The sequence below is a fragment of the Pipra filicauda genome, unplaced genomic scaffold (genome assembly GCF_003945595.2).
Source record: "Pipra filicauda isolate LSUMZ 115617 unplaced genomic scaffold, ASM394559v2 scaffold37_size4185640_pilon, whole genome shotgun sequence".
Classification (NCBI taxonomy): domain Eukaryota; kingdom Metazoa; phylum Chordata; class Aves; order Passeriformes; family Pipridae; genus Pipra; species Pipra filicauda.
The window spans coordinates 3,549,808-3,568,784 of record NW_024104509.1 but is presented as its reverse complement, the minus strand read 5'-3'; the positions used below and the strand labels follow the sequence as shown (position 1 = coordinate 3,568,784).

General features: G+C 39.4%; 1 protein-coding gene across 6 annotated transcripts in view; it reads left to right on the top strand.

The window, feature by feature from the left end:
- Positions 1–18,977, top strand: part of SEMA6A (semaphorin 6A) — a 119,957-nt gene that overhangs the window by 47,665 nt on the left and 53,315 nt on the right. For all 6 annotated transcript variants that reach the window (XR_005564865.1, XM_039384817.1, XM_027752123.2 and 3 more), the window contains exons 2-7: positions 4,503–4,640; positions 6,972–7,089; positions 12,193–12,253; positions 13,750–13,812; positions 14,650–14,751; positions 17,360–17,450. Coding sequence is in view for 5 of the 6 variants with exons in the window: in XM_039384817.1 (XP_039240751.1) it covers positions 4,541–4,640; positions 6,972–7,089; positions 12,193–12,253; positions 13,750–13,812; positions 14,650–14,751; positions 17,360–17,450 (535 nt within the window). In the remaining variant the exon portion in view is untranslated. The remainder of the gene's footprint in view (positions 1–4,502; positions 4,641–6,971; positions 7,090–12,192; positions 12,254–13,749; positions 13,813–14,649; positions 14,752–17,359; positions 17,451–18,977) is intronic.

Sequence of the window (18,977 nt, the reverse complement as noted above, 5' to 3'; positions counted from 1 at the left end):
GGGCTAATAGGGTTTCTGGTCCTGCTTCATACATAACACAAACCATTAAATTTTATCTGGTAATTCTCACATTAAGCTTCATAATTTGTGGATCAAAGTGCAGCTGCTTTGTATGAACACAACCCATCATGGTGAAAAGAAGGTTTGTAAAAAGTGAATATAACAAGATCTGTCCATTACTGAGCAGGTTTACTATGCCATGGGAAAATTCTGACATGGTTGCATACTTTGATTTTGCTTGGAGTTACGCTGGGATTAGCTGAACATACAGTGAGGCCAAAGCAACAACACGGGAGATTTTCTAATATGGAAGAAGCGTGTCATTGCTGTTGCTGTTAAATTTGATCTCAAGATCAAATCTGGCCTTGCACTTTTATGGAGTTTACCAGGAAGTTCGCTCTTCCATTTAGATTTTTCATTGGATTTGAATAACCATTCTGGAACTTAAAAGCCATAGATAAAATAACCTGGTTACTGCAGTATTAAGGCAGAAGCCACGTAATGAATTCCTTGGCCAAGCAGTTATTCTATGTGTACTTCCACCCAGACTGTTGTAAATGCTAAAAATATCAAGCAGCAAAAAGCAGAGTTTATCATGATGGCTTCTTGTTGGCTTGGATAGCCATGGATAACCATAGTGGAAAGCACTTGGCACAGAAATGTCAGACTTTTCTACATGTTTTGAAATGATCATTGCTTTCTTAGCTTCAGAAACTCCTTCATGCCAACAGCATGAATTTTACAAAATTAAATGACCCTAAATCCAGCATTTATATGTGAATGATAAACGGATATGAATATGTATATGTATACATAGACTCTGAATAAGTCAAAATAGTAGTAATAGCAACTTATTGCACTAGTATCTAAACATCCTACTTAGAAGTGGTTCATCTTTGGGCTGAAGTGTACAAAAAGAGAAACCTTTGATTTCTATATACATTGTGATCATATGGTTTATTTATAATTAACTATAATATGAAAAAAAGGAGGGAATCACAGAAGTAGCCAAAACAAGATGTCCTGTATAAGTATTTGAAGCCATCAGCTTCAGAAAGAAGAATAGAGCACCAGCACTAAAGCATAAAGTTGTATTTGCATTGGTTGTAGGAATGCAAAAAGCAGCTTATTTGTGGTTTTTTTGAACCTTGGAAGAAATCCAATCTACTCTGCCAACTCAATGGCTACAAGTCATTGCATTAGACATAGATTATAAAATATGCCCTTAAACATTTGCATGGCTGTATTTTCATAGCATGCTTGGTCATAAAAGACCACCAAAAAAACTCACTCTTCTTGTCACCACTAACTTCTTTCAAGAAGAGTAATAACCGTGTTAGAACATTACTAGTAGTAATGTTCTGAACAGGGAGAACTGGAGTTCTCAGAGCCAGTTCTCTCTCAGCCAGTATGGCTTAATGCAGGCCAGACTGAACTGCAGTTCAGATCTCTCCATGGAAGGTGGAGAGTTCTCCATTGATGTTTGCAAAACTTTAATTTGGAGACAGTGCCTGTACTTGCTTTGCATCATTGCCTGACTGCTCGTGCTTCATCAGACACTGCGTTCGCTTTTGATTAGAAAGTAGTTGCAGCGCAGTTGCAAGTGAGAACATTTACATCACTCCCAGGGGCCCAACCAGAGGGAAAATTGTACCAAAAATAAATGTGACCTTCTCGAATCAACACTTTTCTGAAATTCCACTGAACCAGTATGGCTTGTTCCACCATCATAAGAACTGCAAAAGTAACAATATGTCTGAATAATTATCTCTGAGTGAAAAGCTGCCTTTAGGTGCAACTTGAGTCCTCCTCCTCAGGAGGCACAGGCACAGGCCTTGGCACAGGCATTGATAAATATGTGTCATCTACTCGAATCATTAACAGATCAAAGTAGACATTTTGTATGTACTTTGTGTGAATTGGAACAATTATGTTGGCACTAGAGCAACAGAGAATTATGGTTTTTTCTCTCTTCTCCCTCTTTTCTTGTCCAGAAAAATCCCCTTAAGAATGACAGAGAATTTCATGTGCTTAAAAACCTACAAAGTTACGTCAGTTCATTTGCCAGGTAAAAGAAAACAGATCTGGCCCAATAGCATGCACATGAAATCACAAAGTAAGTGTGCTGGGCACTGTTCATTTTCCTGGAAGCTGTCTCCCATACATATTTACATAGAGCAGTACGCATGTCTGAATGAGAAGTAGGGAGTGATGGTGCAGACTCACCCATGGGAAAAGTTTTTCAAGCTCTAAAGGGGGGTGGCAGAGTTATGTCTGCAATACTGTGATGCTTTCCTCACAGCATACACATTGTTAGATAGTGGATTATGTGCTGATAGAGAGTAACAGAAAGCAACTATTCTTATGCTCCAGTCTCATTGCAGGCCAAGCAGTTTGAATTGTCAGCCTGCAGACTAACACTGTACATGAATACAGTTTAAGTGGAAGATTTGAATTGCTCGATAAATTCTTCCCATTAAACAGTTGTTCCTCATGTGCATTTCAGAAAAGATTTCTGCATTGGATTGTAGGAATTTCAAGGAGAAAAGAATTTCTATCTATTTATGTATTAAGGTAGTTCGTTTTGTCACTTTGCAGTGTGCTTATAGGGGCAAAATGTTCTGAGCAGCAAAATGACATTTTGAAATGTTACATAGAGTTAAAGGAATAAACCCCTTTAATGTGTATATCTTACTTTTAATTAATACTTCTTGAGGGAAACTGTGTTTCCAAGCGTGCTGTTTACTTCTGCTGCTTATTTCTACTTTGGGCATTCCTAAGGGCCCCAAATGACAACAAATAGAAAGAAACAGTTCCTACCCCAGAGAGCTAGCAGTCAAGAGAAAATGTAAGAGGTGACTAAAGAGACAAATGGAGGAATCAGGTAGAGAAAGGTGTTTCCAGGCAGACATAGCTGTGTCAGTAATCATACACAGCTATTGGCCTAACCAGTGCTAGATTGAAATAGTTCTCTTGGGGCTTGTATGTACTATCTTCTAGTATGCATTTTCCTATAAAGTATAATAGACAGACAGTGTCTGCATTGTGTCGCATTTATTCTTGCTATTTTTATCCTTTGCTATCCATCTGACACTTTGTTCAGTTAAGATGTCAGTCATTGCCTTACATTTTTTTCCCCAGTCTCAGTCTAACCCTGTCTCTCAGTTACTTTGTTAATAGAAATAGAGAATCAGCCAGATTTCCAATTTGTGTGTTGAAATAATAATAGGCTAACACAGAGTATAATAAATCATTAGTCCTTATGGACTCTACCACCCTGCAACAGAGCCCCTGTTCCAATCCATTTATAGGAACTGAAATTTTATTTGAAAGCAAATATCTGATGAGGCAAATTAATTATTTTGACATTTTTCAATTGGTTAAAAATGAGGAATCAGCCATATCTGTGAAATTACAAATGACAATCCAACACTCAAGACTTGTTAATGGTTTTTTTGGCATCAGCAAAGGAGACGTAGGTATCTAATATTAAATAGTGTTGCAGAAGGGCAAGTTAGCACTTTGTTTGCCAAATTAAGTTTCAAAGACTGTGTAGGTTATGAAGTTTGACTTTCTGCCCATAAATCTTGAATGACTGACAGACTACTGTAAAATAGCTTTGTTCAAAAGGAATCTTTAGCAGGCAGCATCAAAGGTTTGAAACTGTGGAAGGGATGAAAAGAAAACCCCACTTTTGCACTGATTTCCCCTGCAGATCAATGTCTCTGTGAAATTTGCCTGGGATTTATGAACTATTTACTGTATTATGTGCTGTTTTCTTTCACTGTATCCAAAGGCCCCGGTGGTTCCTTTTATCTTCAAGATTTAGGGATACTTTTGTACATGAAATGTGAATGAATGAATGCATCAGCGGAACACAGGGGGAAAAAATGCTGGGTTTGGACGGTTCTTTTCTCCCTTATTTTATCACAAATTACGGTATTGGTTTTGCAGCACCTAAATTTATGGTACATATTTTTATGGTAAAACCCAATGACATGTTCTGCATGCTCCATCAAGTTCTCTCAGTGTTTCTTCACTTGATTCACAGCTCTGCAGGGTATGAATGAGTCCCATAGTATAACCTTTAATCTCCTTTTAACCAGAATAATGTAGTGTGGGTTTTTTTATTTATGGTGTGTGTCATCATGTCATCATCCAATTTTGTAAACCAAAGGGGGAAATAAAATATTTCTTGGAAAACTCTTGTCAGCTGTTGATCAGTGCAGGGGATGAAGTGTCTTTATTGCATATAAGCAGCAGAGGTAGCAAATTCTTTGCAACACATAGGTACTTAAGTCTATCCTTGAGTAAGATGTGGCACTCTTAGGGCATGGGCTAAAGAAGAACTGACCTAGTAGGGCTGTTTCCACTTAGAAACACAACATGCATCCTCAAGTACAGTGAGAGGCTTGAGGAGAGGAAAAGCTCCCTCTACTTTTCATTGACTCTTTAAAACTGATTCAACAGAAGGTGCTTAAATTCTTGTTTGTCTTCCACAGGGTGAAGTGAAGAAGTGAAGCCTCACAGCTGAACTACTATGAGGTCAGAAGCCTTGCTGCTATATTTCATACTGCTACACTTTGCTGGGGCTGGTTTCCCAGAAGATTCTGAGCCTATCAGTATTTCGCATGGCAACTGTAAGTATAAGGGGACAGAGAACTTCATATAATACTGATCAGGGGACTTCAACATTATTTTATCACAGTTGCAGTGAATAAAGCTGTTTTTCTTGATTTCTGCCAGATCAGCCAATTTAAATTCTCAGATACTAATATAGGAACATGATCTTTCATGTGGTCTTATTGTTTGTTGATCTAATACAAATAATTGAACTTACTTCATTAAGTTCTGCTTGAGCATTAGGCATTTTTTTCTAAGCTAGAAATGTAGCTAAAAACCAAATCAAGACAAAGTATCTCCTTCACAGGATCTCCCTCCTTTCTTACCAGCAGAGATTCGCAAACTCTCCAAAACATAGGGTAACACCAACAGCTGCAAGTCATATTGAGATTTGTTGGCTAAACAGGTGGAGAACTTTCTGTGCATTTCACAGAATTTCACATTGCACATCAGGCCTAGCTTAACTGATTCCGAAGGTTTCATATGTTTTAAAGAAAGTCTTTAGGATCTGGGCCTCTAAAAGTGTCCTGGGGAGTAGCAACTCAACCAAGAGCAGGCTTGTGTTTAGGCCTAAGTTTGGTCAGGAATTTGACTTTAAAGTGAATCTTGATTGTCCTTGTTTACTGTGCTCAGGGATGGCCTTGGCACCCATAAACTTGTGTGACACCAACTGAAAGACAAGACTCCAGGCCACACCTGATGTTCTGCAAATGCTAATAGACATCTAGGATAGAAGAACAGAGAAGAACTACTCTCAAGCAAGCCCCACTGAAACCCCTAGTGTCTAGACTGACCACTGGGTCTTCACCACCAACATTTTCTCACTCCAGAAGGGTGGTGCTAATCATTCATGCTAACATACAAATAGCCAGCCTTGATCCTTGGAGAAATGGAACGTGGGATAACTTTGTCCTCTGCAGCATGGCATGCTGAGGTGCACATGAACATACAGGCCCCCTGCTTGTGCTAGATCCCTGAGTTGCAGAGGAAACATTACTGGATAGAAAACAGCCTGACAGTTAATCTTGGCATTTTGCATATAGGACGTGCTCAGAAGAATTAAGCTTCTGAACATAAATCCTGCCTGGTGTTTTACTTTGTTTCTTCAGGAGTTCTCAGCATCTGGTTTGCAGAGAAGTTCCTGTTTCTGTCCAGTTTTATCACAGGCTTTCTGACACATGGCACTTCTAGGTATTTAGCTGAAGGCATGCTGTGAATCAATATTTTGACCAAGCTTAACAGGTGGAATACTTTTAGAAGACAATAGCGGAGAACACTAAAGCAGTGGGTGAGTTTCTGAAGAAATAGACTTCCTCAAACGTATGCAGATTTTTGGGAGAGCATATTTATGGGAAAAAGGCTCAGGCATAGCTAGGTGGTAGTCAGCTCTATATAACACACACAGCAGTTCTCCACTGATGATGATGCTTGTCAGAGGACTATCCTCCTTTCTTTTGTCATTTTATTTACTTAATTGGCTCCCTGGTTTGTGCATGTAGATGTCATGATGATGTGTACGTATAGGTCTAACTGTGAAGTGGCCGCTGTTGTTATAGGTTGTACACACCGATCATCTGGGGAGCAATGGCACGCTCTGTGTATGACGAATACTCATGAAAAAATATCATGGGAATAGTCCATAAATGCTCTTGTTGACTGATAGAGTGAGGGGGAAAGCTGAGTTGTTGATAGCATAAGCTCAGTATAGGCCTTCCAGTCAGTATTCAAGTATTCAAGTTGTCTACTTGCCAGAAGAACTGGCGTATCAGACTGGTTACCAGATTAAGCGAGGACTTTCACTTCATAAAACTCAAGCGGTGAATTCTCACTGTTTCTCAGAAATCCCTGCAGCTGTTGTATGATGGCAGTCCAGTCCTGTAGAAAACTCAGGGAACTGGCAGTCTGAACCAAGGAGAGCCAAGTCTTTTGCTTTAGCTAGTACCAGTCCAGTCATTGTGGTGATTGATGGGCCACTGTGGAACAGCTTTGTCCTGCTGGACACACTTTGGCAGCCAGGAGCAAGCATTTGAGCTCTGCAAGCAGTGAAAGAAAAACTGTGAGAGAGTACCATTACCTGTGTGCCAAGAGCTCCAGAACAGCTTTATCCTTAAACAAAATTCACAGTTTTTGTCTTCTACAAAGGTGTTGACTTTTTCCTTTGCAGCTGCAGAGACTGTAACCTTGAAGAACTCTCCAGCTCCCTATGCTCTTGCCTTCCAACCCCAGGCTGTGTTTCCAGAACAGAACAGAAGCCACACATTTCTCCTCTAGCTGGGCCCCATAACCCATGGTAGCACTTCAGTTTGTTATCCTCTTTTGACCCTGTTGACTTTTTTTCCTTCCTACAGATACAAGACAGTATCCGGTGTTTGTGGGTCACAAACCAGGGCGGAACACCACACAGAGGCACCGGCTGGACATCCAGCTTGTCATGGTCATGAACAGGACCCTCTACGTTGCTGCTAGGTCAGTAGTCTCCTGCTTTGATGCCCCACTCTTACTGCTTTAAGAGGAGGAAGGAGAAGACGAGGAATGTTCTGAGTTCTTCTCTGATGGACACGTTATTTTTAGGATTTTCTTACACTCAGAGAGAGCTTTGCAAGTAATTAGTAAGACAGATTGGAAACCTTGTTAGTTGGTCTGCTGAAGTTCAGTTTTGTGACGAGCTACACCTGTGTTTCAAGACTACAGACTTCTGCCTCCCCTTAAGTCCTGCAACAGGGAAGATGCCAGAGAAATTTCTTACTCCCATGGAGGAGGAAGTCTGTCCTCATCCTTTTATTTTGCTTCTGCTCACCAATAATGATAATTTTAGAGAATGATTTTGCTGGTGCACAAATGCACTTTTTGATAAGTCTTATTAAATGTAATTTTGCTGGTTTAGGCATGATTTTTTGTCTTAAGACAAAAAAAAAAAAGAAGCAAACATGCTTCTGCAAGGTTAACTGAATTTAGTGTCTGGATTTTTTTTGAGAGTTATGCTGTGCAGACACAAGCACGTCTTATTATAAAAATTGCATATAGAGCCACTCATTCAGTTTACATAGCTCAGCTTGGCACTGTCAGCCTCAGTGGAGCTACACCCATTATACAGCTGCCAACCTGGCACAGATCAGATATTAACACTTCATTTCCCTGCCTATTGTTAGCAAAGGGGATTTTAGAGTAGGAATTACACAAGGGATGCAGAATGAGTGCAAGATGGGTCCAGAGTAGCAAGGGTGGTTAGTCCAGGTTAAGAGCTCTTGGACCCAGATCCTGTTTGAGACCTCCCTGCAAGCTGCCTCTCCAGTAGCAGCTCGTTTTCTGCCTGTTTTCTGGTCCTCCACTGGAGAAATACATACCCTTCTGCATGTGCCACAGAGAGCCAGGCGGTTGCTGCAGATGGGAGAAGCGATGGGTGGGATGGCCAGGAGGTGAGAGGGAACAGCTGCTGAACAGGCAGCCTCTCACCACCAGCTCTGTCCTCAAAGCCCTTGGCAGCCTCCAGGAGCTGCCTGGCTTTCTTCTCAAGCAGCCACTCCCCATCTTCTGGGTGGTCGGATGCATCTTGTGGGGGAGATCTGCCCGTGGATCTCCATCCAGCACCAAGTAATTAGTTGTGTTACACCAGTACGGTCACTGAGTGACATTTTCAGAGTCATGTCCCTGGCTGCTAGAAGAATACACTTCTAACTGTTGCCCTACTCAGCCATTGCAGCTGCATGGCCTAACTGCAGTTTCTTCAGGCTTCTTTCATATGCCGCTTTGCACAGGGTCTGGGTGACAGAGCTCAGGGTTCTCACTCACGCCAAACATTCTCATCGAGCCCAGGCAAAGAGCAAGTATCCTTGCAGAGGAGCTATGGTGGTGTTGGTTATAGGGCACAAGGAGAGGACAGCCCTGCACCAAGTGGCAAAGCCTTGTGCTTTACCAGAACTCAGAGACAGTATTTTTGCTGCATTTAGTGTCATTATTGAGTGTGACAGGGAAGAGGGCTAAAGAGATTTGAAAGGTGGTGGCAGGATTTCCTTCTTTTCATGGCTGAGCTCCCTTTGCTCTCCTTGTTTGTTTCCCTTTAAATTAGAAAATCATTTGCAGTGAGATGGTGGTAAATCTGTTTTGTGGATTTTACTTTGCTGTTTTCATAGTTTATTCCCAGACTGAGATTGACACAATTAGAGTGTTGCAGTGCCCAAGCAACTGGCATTACAATGGGAAAACCCAGATAAACAGTTTTGGGATATGAAACCACTGCGTGCACAAATTATATAAAGAATGCTAATATTTGGGAGACAGCACGTGTACTAGTATATGAATATGCATTTCTTGTATTTGTATAAAACAACTTGCTACAATGAGGTTCTTATATACTACTAGGGTCTTGTGACCTACAAAAAAGAATAAAGACCTTGTCTGTTTTGTGCTTATACAAGCATGTAAAAAATCTTCTTACAGTTCTTTTCCTTTGGTAACTCAAAAACCCTTTGACGTATTCTTTTCCCCATCTGTGTGTAACTGAATAAGGTCCCTCTTGAGCTGAGAAGTATATGCAATACAAGTTAAAATTTGAAGGTCATTTTTATTTTTAAGTAATAAACTTCAGAAAATTAGTCATCCTTCAGTATCTAATGTGATTCAAAGTTTGTAATTCAAATACCACATCTCCTTCAGAGGCAGTAGTAGAGACTGAAAGCAAATTGTACGCAGTCAAAGGTGTTTCTCAAAGAGTTTTGTAACAAGATTCATTGAAAACTGTAGCTAACATAAATCTCTTGGCTGTTATATCAGATGTTGCTTTCATGGGTTTTTTATACATTGAAATATAGCAATGCTAAGTTTATATTTGTACTCAATTATCTGAAAAGCAATCAAAACAAATGATTAAATATTGAGAGTATTTATTTTAGGACTGTTGTGTTTAGGTTGGGTTTTTTTGTTTGCTTGTTTTAGAAAATCCAGTGTTGATTTTTGCAGACAGTTTCTGTGCACCAGAGAGGCTAACTCAGATTTGAGAATTGCTAACATTTTATTAGTGAGCAGCTGATGTAAAGCAAAATTTCTGTCAGTTGCTTATTTTGTTGTATGAGATACGTGACTCCAGTATTAGCTATTACCAAGTAAAATTTTGTGTCACTTCAGAAAGGCTTTATTTCATGTTATCGGGCAGAGATACCCAACCAATATAAATCAGAATAACTCAGCCAAAGCCCAGGAAGCCTTACTGTTTGAACATCTGACTTGCAGTCTGCAAACGACCAGCTCTGTTTTCTCTTTTTTCTCGTGGGAAGGGTACTCCCTCACCATCTCACTTGCACTCGCTCACTCCCACGCCCACACCCCTTTTTCTAAGTTTGCTGTGTCTCCTCCTCCCATTGTCTCATGCAGTGCCAGCATTTGTTCATGTTATCTGCCACCCCTCATGTGTATGTACAAAACAGATCTCGGAGCACTGGGATGGGATGGCTCCCTCCTCATTTGCAGTTACATGTTTCCAGACGATGCACTGAGTGGCCAAGGGTCAAGCACAGCCGGTGGCATTATTTAAATTCCCTTCCTCGACAAGATTATGCCATGGCAACAAAACTCGGTTCTGCTCATTGGAGGTGGGAAAAACGGAAGCTCTAGGATTAAGTAAATTTGTGTTAGAATAACTTAATTAGCAGTAAGCTGTACACATACCACAGCTAGTAGATAGAAGGAGTTGGGCGGCAGTGGGAAAAGGAGGGCAAGAACAATCCCACATTGTCTGTGGTTAGCTGGCCCTCCTCCGAATTTGACAGCTCTTTCGCTCTCTCCTGACACTGTCAGCAACTATGTTTCACATTCGGCATGAGAAAATTATATGTAATTTTCCTGATGCTAACCCTCTTTCAATCCCATAACTAGGCATCTGAGTTTTCTTTGAACTGTTTCTTGAACCAGAAATAAGTCCTCTGAAAGCTGTTTTATTGAGAGTGGAACTAAATAACTCTACTCTTTTTGAGTACCACCACTGTATTTTCTAATTGTCTTGTTGAAAATGAAAAGATTGTAACTGCTGGAAAGCAAGACCGATGATTAAAATCAAGAGCTGTGCTGGAAGAAGGTTTTTAGAGGTCCACCAGCACCTCATTTACAATTCAAGAGATTTTTTTCCACCACTGTTTATATAGCAGGAGTGACAGCAACAGAAAGCAATGTACATAAAGAGAGAACTGTGCTGTAATCTGTGAAACTGATATCATGCTAATAGGTAATTTTAGTCCAGCACCAACACTGACCACTGCTCTGATACTAAAGTCAGGTAAACAATAAACTGAAGCATTAAACCAATATTGGAAGAAAATGACAGCTCTAGTTTTACAGTCTGGAGGAGAAGAAAACCCACAACTCTTCAATTTGGCATCTTACAAAGCAAACAGCCTCAAGGTCCATAGCAGACAAATTTTTAAACACCAGTTCCCCACACCAGTGCTGCCTCTTTCTCCACCTGAGAGAAGTTCTGCTTATTTCTCTTACAGCAGTATTTTGTGTTTGCTTTGTTTAAGAGACTAGTACTGTTTCCCCAAAACCCAATAAAACAAAGCTAACCTTGAGAACAGGGATTTCTAAAATGGAAACAGCCTGTATCCTGCTTTCAGCAGACCCCTCAAATGCTGCGGATCGTGCTTCGGCTGCGCAGCTTCCCGCATGTTGAAAAAAGCCAATGTTATTTCAAGGAAAAATGAGACGGTTAGTCCCAGTTTGATGTGCTGGTTACTACAGCATTGTGGGTTGGTGGGTTTTTTCAAATTTTGGTTTCCATGCAGAGCTGTCTTTGTTCTCAGCTTACACGGAGGAAAATGCTTAAAAATATCTCTTTACCTGAGTACCTGAGTCTATTTGCTCTTTCCAAGAAGAGATTGGCGGTTAATTTTAGAGAGGGAGAGGTTCTCAGTAAATGTGAGGGGAAAAAAAAATGAACTTTTTTTCAGAAAAGTATTTTACAGTTTAGTTTGGCCAGCAGTGTGTGAAGAGAAGAATGATTTCTGGGAATGGTTTTGTGGCTGTCAGCCTTTTGTCTACCATATTGTCAATCAAATTATAACAGCTGAGGTTAGACACATAATTAAAAAGGAAAAAAAAAAAAGAAAGAAAGAAGCATTAACCTCTTTTTAACCCTGAATGGCTAAATGTGACGCAGTGACTGCTAGCACAGGAATCTGGCAAAGGCTGCCCAAGAGCTATTGCAGCTGATTTCAGGATACAGAAAACATCTGCATGCTAGGTTATGACATCTGCTGTAGGACTGATAGAAGAGAAATCATATAAGACTCATCTACTTTCCCAAATCTCATTTGTTCAAATAATTGCTTTTGGGAAAGAATCTTACTTTGAACTTTGGTATAATTTTTCTTTTTTTTTTTCTTAATGCGAAGGCAAACAGTTTATATGCAAAAGTGCTTTTCTGGGAGAAGGAGGCTATGCTGCCAGTAATGTTTCCTCGTAAGACCTGTGATTTTTTTAAAAAATGTATTATGGATTATCTTGTAATAGATAGCTCTCTTATAGAAAATGAACTGTCTGACTACTACATTTGACTTTGTATTTGTTTGCCTTTGTTTACAGGGACCATATTTATACTGTTGATATGGACACATCACATACAGAAGAAATTTATTTTAGCAAAGTAAGTAGCTTTTATCGTCATCCAGAAACCAAGGGCACTAGACAAGTTTGAAATAAATAGGAAGATGACATTGTTTCAAAGAACTTGCCAGTGCTGCTGTAAAAACTGTAATAAGCAAGTAAGATGGCATTGCTAATCATATCTGGAGAAAGCTAGAAGAGCAATCGTGTCCTCTGCGAATTTCTGATAAGTGATTTATCTGGGTTGTTAAGCAATCTGTGCTGAAATACAGTGAGGTCCCTGATGGAACATCTGTCAAACATCTATTAATTTATATGCAGCAGCTTTCTATAACATTTATACTATCCCAATTAAGTATACTGAAACTTTCATCATAAAAAGCAAGTTACGTATTTTCATGCACACAAATTTTTTTACTCATGGAAATACTGACTAAATAAAATCTTATTGTAACATCACTGTGTAGATGCGTTCACGTTATCTCCATGGGAAGTTACATTCAAACTAAGAAGAGCTTTGTCTGCATTACCATATTGTATATTAACGTGGAGATACTGAAAATAATCTCCCTTCAGCTCCTTTGCATTACAGTCATATTGTGTAATGTGTACCAAACACAGCCTTGGTCCAGCAGAAGCTCATACAAATTTGGGCACTGGATGAATTCCACTGTAGAAAGAGGACAGTGCTTCATTATAACTATGAATGATGCTGAAGATGAACTGATGCCCAATTACTCATCAAAGAGTGAGGGCACAGGCTTTTAGTTGAAATAAACATTTATGTTTATGGTTACTCTTTCTTCTTGGAGCCCTTCATGAATACACAGTGCATCAGTTTACTTATCAGAAACACTGTCAGAACTACTGTGGCAATAGTGTCTAAGGTGATACTGTCCTAGGCCATATGATTTTAACCAAAGTGTTATTATAATTAATGAACCTTCCACATTTGGCCATTCCTGAAACTCATCGCAAAAAAATCCAGGGTGGAATTCACCTGCAGATATTCTGGAGAGAGAGTGTTAGCAGATAAAGTCAGCAGTGTCTTGGTAGGGCTTTCTGAGCCTGCCAGCTGAACTGAACTGATAAGAATTACCTGAATTTGATTTCTTTGCTGATCTAAAATGTTGTCTTCCATAATACATATTTCATTTAGAATCCATTAAAGCTTCATAGTCCGTAAATGTTTATTCTGATTTGCAGAGCAATATAAGTTTAAAAGAAGAGAGCATCTAGTACTTTTAAGAAAAGTACACGTTTCTCAAAGTTGGCCTGTTGTTAAGTTTTGTTGATTTAGGCTTAAAAAAAGAGGGATAGGATTCCAATCTAATGAATAGATGGCAAAACAAAATTAAGTGATGCTCCACATCACTGATCTTTCATTGTTGTGGTGAATTAATCATGGAGAAAGAGTGTAGAAAACTTTCGACAAATATATGTTCAACAGCTAGTCCCTCCTAAGGGACTTTTACTTCTGAAATCAAATGCAAAATAATTCTGAGTTCTAATTGATTTCTTTCTTGATCCTTGCAGAAATTGACATGGAAATCTAGACAAGCTGATGTAGACACATGCAGAATGAAGGGAAAACATAAGGTAGGCAATTTTCATTTTGTCTGCATCTGCTACTTTAGTTTAGATGCTTCACTATTATCTCAGGCTGCTGTCTGTGATGTGGAATGGATCATGCCATTCACTTCTTGCCAGTAATTGCTTTTTTCATCAACTTACTGAAGGCTTTAATTTGCAAAAATAATTCACTTTGAATGTGATAAAATATTACAACAGAAGCCACAGTAATATCCTGAAATGCTTAAAGCATTGAGAGTTTTGGACTCAATGCTTAGTGCACTGATTTCGCTTACCATTGTTTTAACGCTGCTGTCCATCTCCCTGCAGGAATTTACTGAGACGTTTGTGTAAAGCTTCAGAAAGCATGAATGTATGGTTGTAGAAGGACTGTTTTTCACACCAATTTCACCTTGCTGTAACCTGTGACTAACACAAGTAGTAACATAATTAAACATAGACTCTTTGATTCTGCACATCTAGTTCCCCTTATAGTTACAGATGCTTTATGCCAGTACATTGTAGTGGTGATGCTACTGTCTGACAGCAACATAGATGAGAAGATCATATTCAGTCTTGAGTAAAGCAACATCTTCCAAACAAAAATTCACCTATGTGAACAGTAGCAAAATATGAGCTGTAATGTGAATGTCACATCTTCAGTTCTTTGTAATTTTTAAACCACTAGAATATAAATCAGTTGCAACTTGCTCATTGTCAGTTTAACACAGACAAAATAAAGGTCAGAAAATCACAGTGGCTACCAGCCAATTTAATTTTAAACCTGACAATGAAATATCATGGTATAAAAATACAGATACCCAAGATGCAGTAGTTGAAATAGTTTTTATTATTTTTCTTCAGGATGAATGTCATAACTTTATTAAGGTTCTTCTAAAAAGAAGTGAGGATACACTGTTTATCTGTGGAACAAATGCATTTAACCCTTCTTGCAGGAACTACAAGGTATGTGATCTGTTTTTGGAGTTTCATTTATGCCTTGTCTTTTGGTTGGATTTATTGTGACTCTGCTGGCAGCAGCATGAGGTTGTCATTCAGCTATGCACCATTCAACTCTGAAGCATTTTTCCTGACTTATTTCAGCGCTATCGAGTTCAGTGTTGATTGGATTTCTGAGAATTTCTCAGATTGATTACCTCCTCCTTTACAACTCCCGCCCATCAAGAGCATTGCCACTTTGCATTGCCCTCAGTAAGTGCAAGAGTCCTTCAGATCTCTGCTTGGGGATGTAGTCACTCCTCAGTAAGATCCTCAGCTTGTCACTGATCAAGTCATAGACTAATGCTGGGGGTTACTTCTGGAGTAGCATGTTTTAAATTCTCTGTTATACTGTTCTCAATGCCAAAATGAGTTCTCTCATTGCTTGAGGACAGCAAAACTTGAGTTTAGTGTTGGGGACCCAGTGGATAGGGAAGCTGTGGAGACCCTACGGCATTGTGTGCTGTGGAAGTGATTGAACCGTAAATCTCCATAGGGAACAATACAGCAGGACAGTGATGTATTCCTCACTAGCTGGGGATGTGCAAAGCCAAAACATTTTCTAGAGCAATGAAAAAAAGTGCACTGGTCCATGCATACTTGACATTAATGCCCTGAACCCAGTTTAGTGCTTTGGTATAGTGTGTCTCTGTTACTTGCATTTCAACAGGACCCATTTATTGAAATATTTCCTATTTTACTTGGGTGCTTGATAGCCAGACCCTGCTTTTCCAGGCACTGTTAAGTCCCACAGGTCATTTCTCATTCTTCTTCTGGAAAAAGAAAATTTAGCTTTGTTAATACTGCTTCTGACAAAGTCATAGCACAATTCTCATTTACTTTTTGGGTTCAGAGTTATTGTAAAAAAAAACAAAATAAAGATATTAACATCCAGGAAAACTACTTTCTTAGTGGTGTTCACTGTGACTGCTGCTCTTCCTCGATTTTTGTGCAGTGCTGCTTTACCTTGTCTATCTACTGTGATGGCTGCAGTCTAGGAAACACAGGAGAGAAGTTCAGGATAATGTTTTCTTTCAGTCTGTAGAGGAGTAAAAATACAAGCCTTTGTCATGGTAACTGTGAGGTACAGGTAGCCGCTCTGTTAACTGCTGTTTCTTTTTTTCCTTCTTTCCTTGCCCACTCCTAGTGCAAATTGTAATTTTTTAACTCTCAATGTCATTAATGAGGCTAACAAATCTCAACCAGTCCCCTTGATAGAAAGCTGTCTTTTGAATACAACTACAAATTTCTTTACCATCCTAATGTGAGGGATATAAATGGCCCTCCTTACCCTTACTCCAGGTGTTTCATTCCCCATGATGCACAGCCTCTGCAGATTGCCTCACCTGCTGCTGAGCCAGAGGACTGGGTAGTGATCCCTCTGACAGTCTGCAGAAGGTCCCTTGAACACCTACCCTGGCTTCCTGCATGTATTCCTGCATTATACAGAGAGAGAACTAGACATGTGCTAAACAGAAGTCAGGGCTGTCCCTCAGCCATTCCAGTGGATGTGGGGATGAGCCTAGCATGTGGAGCTTGGTGCAGGAAAAGTTGCTCAGGATTGTAACTCCTTTCCTCTCACTATCACATGAAATGCTTTTCAGCTGTTGAGTAAACAGAAAACGAATGATGCAAAATCATCCAGTGGAGGATGTGGAAGCTGTAACATACAAACTAGAAGTTGATTGAAGTAGTTGATGGTGCCATGCGCGTTACTTTTCATGCTCTGTGAATCTGTACTGTATGTGATTTATGCAGTATGAGCTGCTTAAATTACCTCAATATGCTAGAAAGGTCCTTATTCCAAAAATACAGTAGTATAAGAATCTTAAGGAGGTAAGAGGTGTACATGTACTCCTTAGCTCATTAAACATTCTTGAACTTAGCATAAAGTCAATCTGTATATTTGTGTCATTGTCAGGGCCCAGGGTGATTTTATTTTCCAAGAGTTACATATAAGCCTCAGATTTTACAATTCCTACACAGATTAATTCTTGCCTGATGGTAAGAGGATTTCTCCATGAGACAGACTCAACTGATAGTAAAGCTTGAAGAGCATCTTTCTGAGTATGCAAATCAAGGAAGAGAGCACGAGTGTTGAGAGTAGAGCAGAAGGATCTCCGAACCTGGAGGAGGAAAATGCACATAGAGATAATTGTTCTAATGCTGTTTCTTCTGACTGCTGTGGTTTGCAGTCTTCTGTGTGTGTAAGAGCGTCTCTGTTAGGTCCCTGTTGAGGATAAATTTTGAAGCCTTGCCAGAACCATAGACCACATAGCTGCTACAGTTCAAAACAAACCTTGTGTACAGATAGAATATAGACTGAAGACTTTTGTAAAATATGTTGTGTTAAGAGTGATTAGTTCCAAAAGAATGCCTGACTTACTGGACAACACTTTCTTCAGACTGATTTTATTTAACAGCATGATTTTTCTCAGGTTTTTACTTCATAGTTAGGAGCAGAGTTAGAGAAAGGACCTTCCTCCCTGCCCAGAAAAGAAGAACACTGTCATAAGCCTCATTTTGGGTAAGAAATTCTGTTTCTCTGTCTGAGGAGCTCCCTTTGGTTTTTCAGATGGATACCTTGGAGTTCCTAGGAGATGAATTCAGTGGAATGGCCAGGTGCCCTTATGATGCAAAGCATGCCAACGTTGCGTTGTTTGCAGGTAAATTCATGGAGATGAACTTTTGCTTTCTGTCCTGAAGCCCAGGCTTGCCATAACACTGTGCCTCTTGTTTGAGTCCAGAATGCCTAAATCTAAAGGGTGGTAAAGGGAGTGAACAATGACTAAAAATAGCGGGCATAAGGAAATCCCTAGCAAAAAAGCCTTCCTTGCTCATAAACATTGCCTGAAACTTCAGTTTCCTGATTCAGTATTTCGGTATTTCCTGTATTCTTGACCAATGAGACACAATTTCTGGTGGCATCCAGCTTCTGTAAAAGTCAGAGGAAGTCAAAGCTTGTGTGAACTGTAATGAGGATTGGGCAGGATGTTCTCTTTAACAACTCTAAGCCTAAGTTAACATTCATAATAAAAAGAAGTTAGGGAAAATGCTGTGATGTGCCCTTTTCTAGATCTAGAAGGCAATGAAAATTGATTTTATTTTAAAGCTGAAAACATTTCAGTATGGTCTTACTAGCTGTTGTAGGCAATGGAGAGAAGTGTGTTGGTTAGAGGTGATTTATACTGCATGCAGCAGAATACAATTAGCTCTAATTTCTTCTACAGTAGTTAGAAAATAGTTAGAAAAAGTGAGAGCTTATAATGGGGTTAATTTCGGCTGTGGTTGTGTAGTATTTTTGTATGTCTCTTCATGAATTCCTGATTAAATTTTTTCTTTATTGAACTTCTCTTAGAGTGAATCCTGGTGATCTGTTTTTAGATTTGGCTGTAAAATAGGCGGTGAAGAAAATAAAGAAGTCATCCAGGATAATGTCAGTCCTCTTCAACAGGTGTGATGCTAGAAAGCAGAGCCTGGGTGCTCACATGGAAATATTTAAGATTTAAGAGTGCAAAAGTATTTCAGCCACTCTCAACTGAGTCTGTGGCCAAAAGGCTCTATTAAGCACTACTGTGTTTGAGGTATCATCATCTGCCTCACAAAGGAGAGTTTCTTTAACAGATTTCATTTTTTTTAAAGTTTTTTTTTATTCTTTATAGTATAAAGAATAGTGGTGATGATGATGGTGGTAGTATGTAATTTCTTAATTACACTTAAAAGAACATACAGGACAAATTCTCTAATTGAAGCAGGTAATTCATAAAGCATGGAAAGAGAAAAACAGCTTCAGAGAAATAATTTTCCCATGTATCTCAGATTCCCTATCCTCAGGGCAGTCTGAATGACCTTTCAGAAGGGCCTTTTTCACTATACTGGCCAAGAAAGCATTTGTGACCAGCCTATTGTAAACATTCACTTTGCATGCAGATGAAGTTCGGTAAGATGACTCCCACTTTGCCATAATAAGAAATCTTCGTATTATTTGAAAATAAAGAGAATATTTATAGAAATGGTCATACTCTTTCTTGGTGATTCAGAATAAATTTGATACTGTTCAAATAAATACTTGTAGAATATACCCTGTAAATCTACTAGCTTCAGAAAATCACTGTTTTACAAGCCATACATACTGATACCCATGATAATTTTTCAGAGTGCAGTGAAAAGCCACTTCAGAGCGGTTTGGGGCA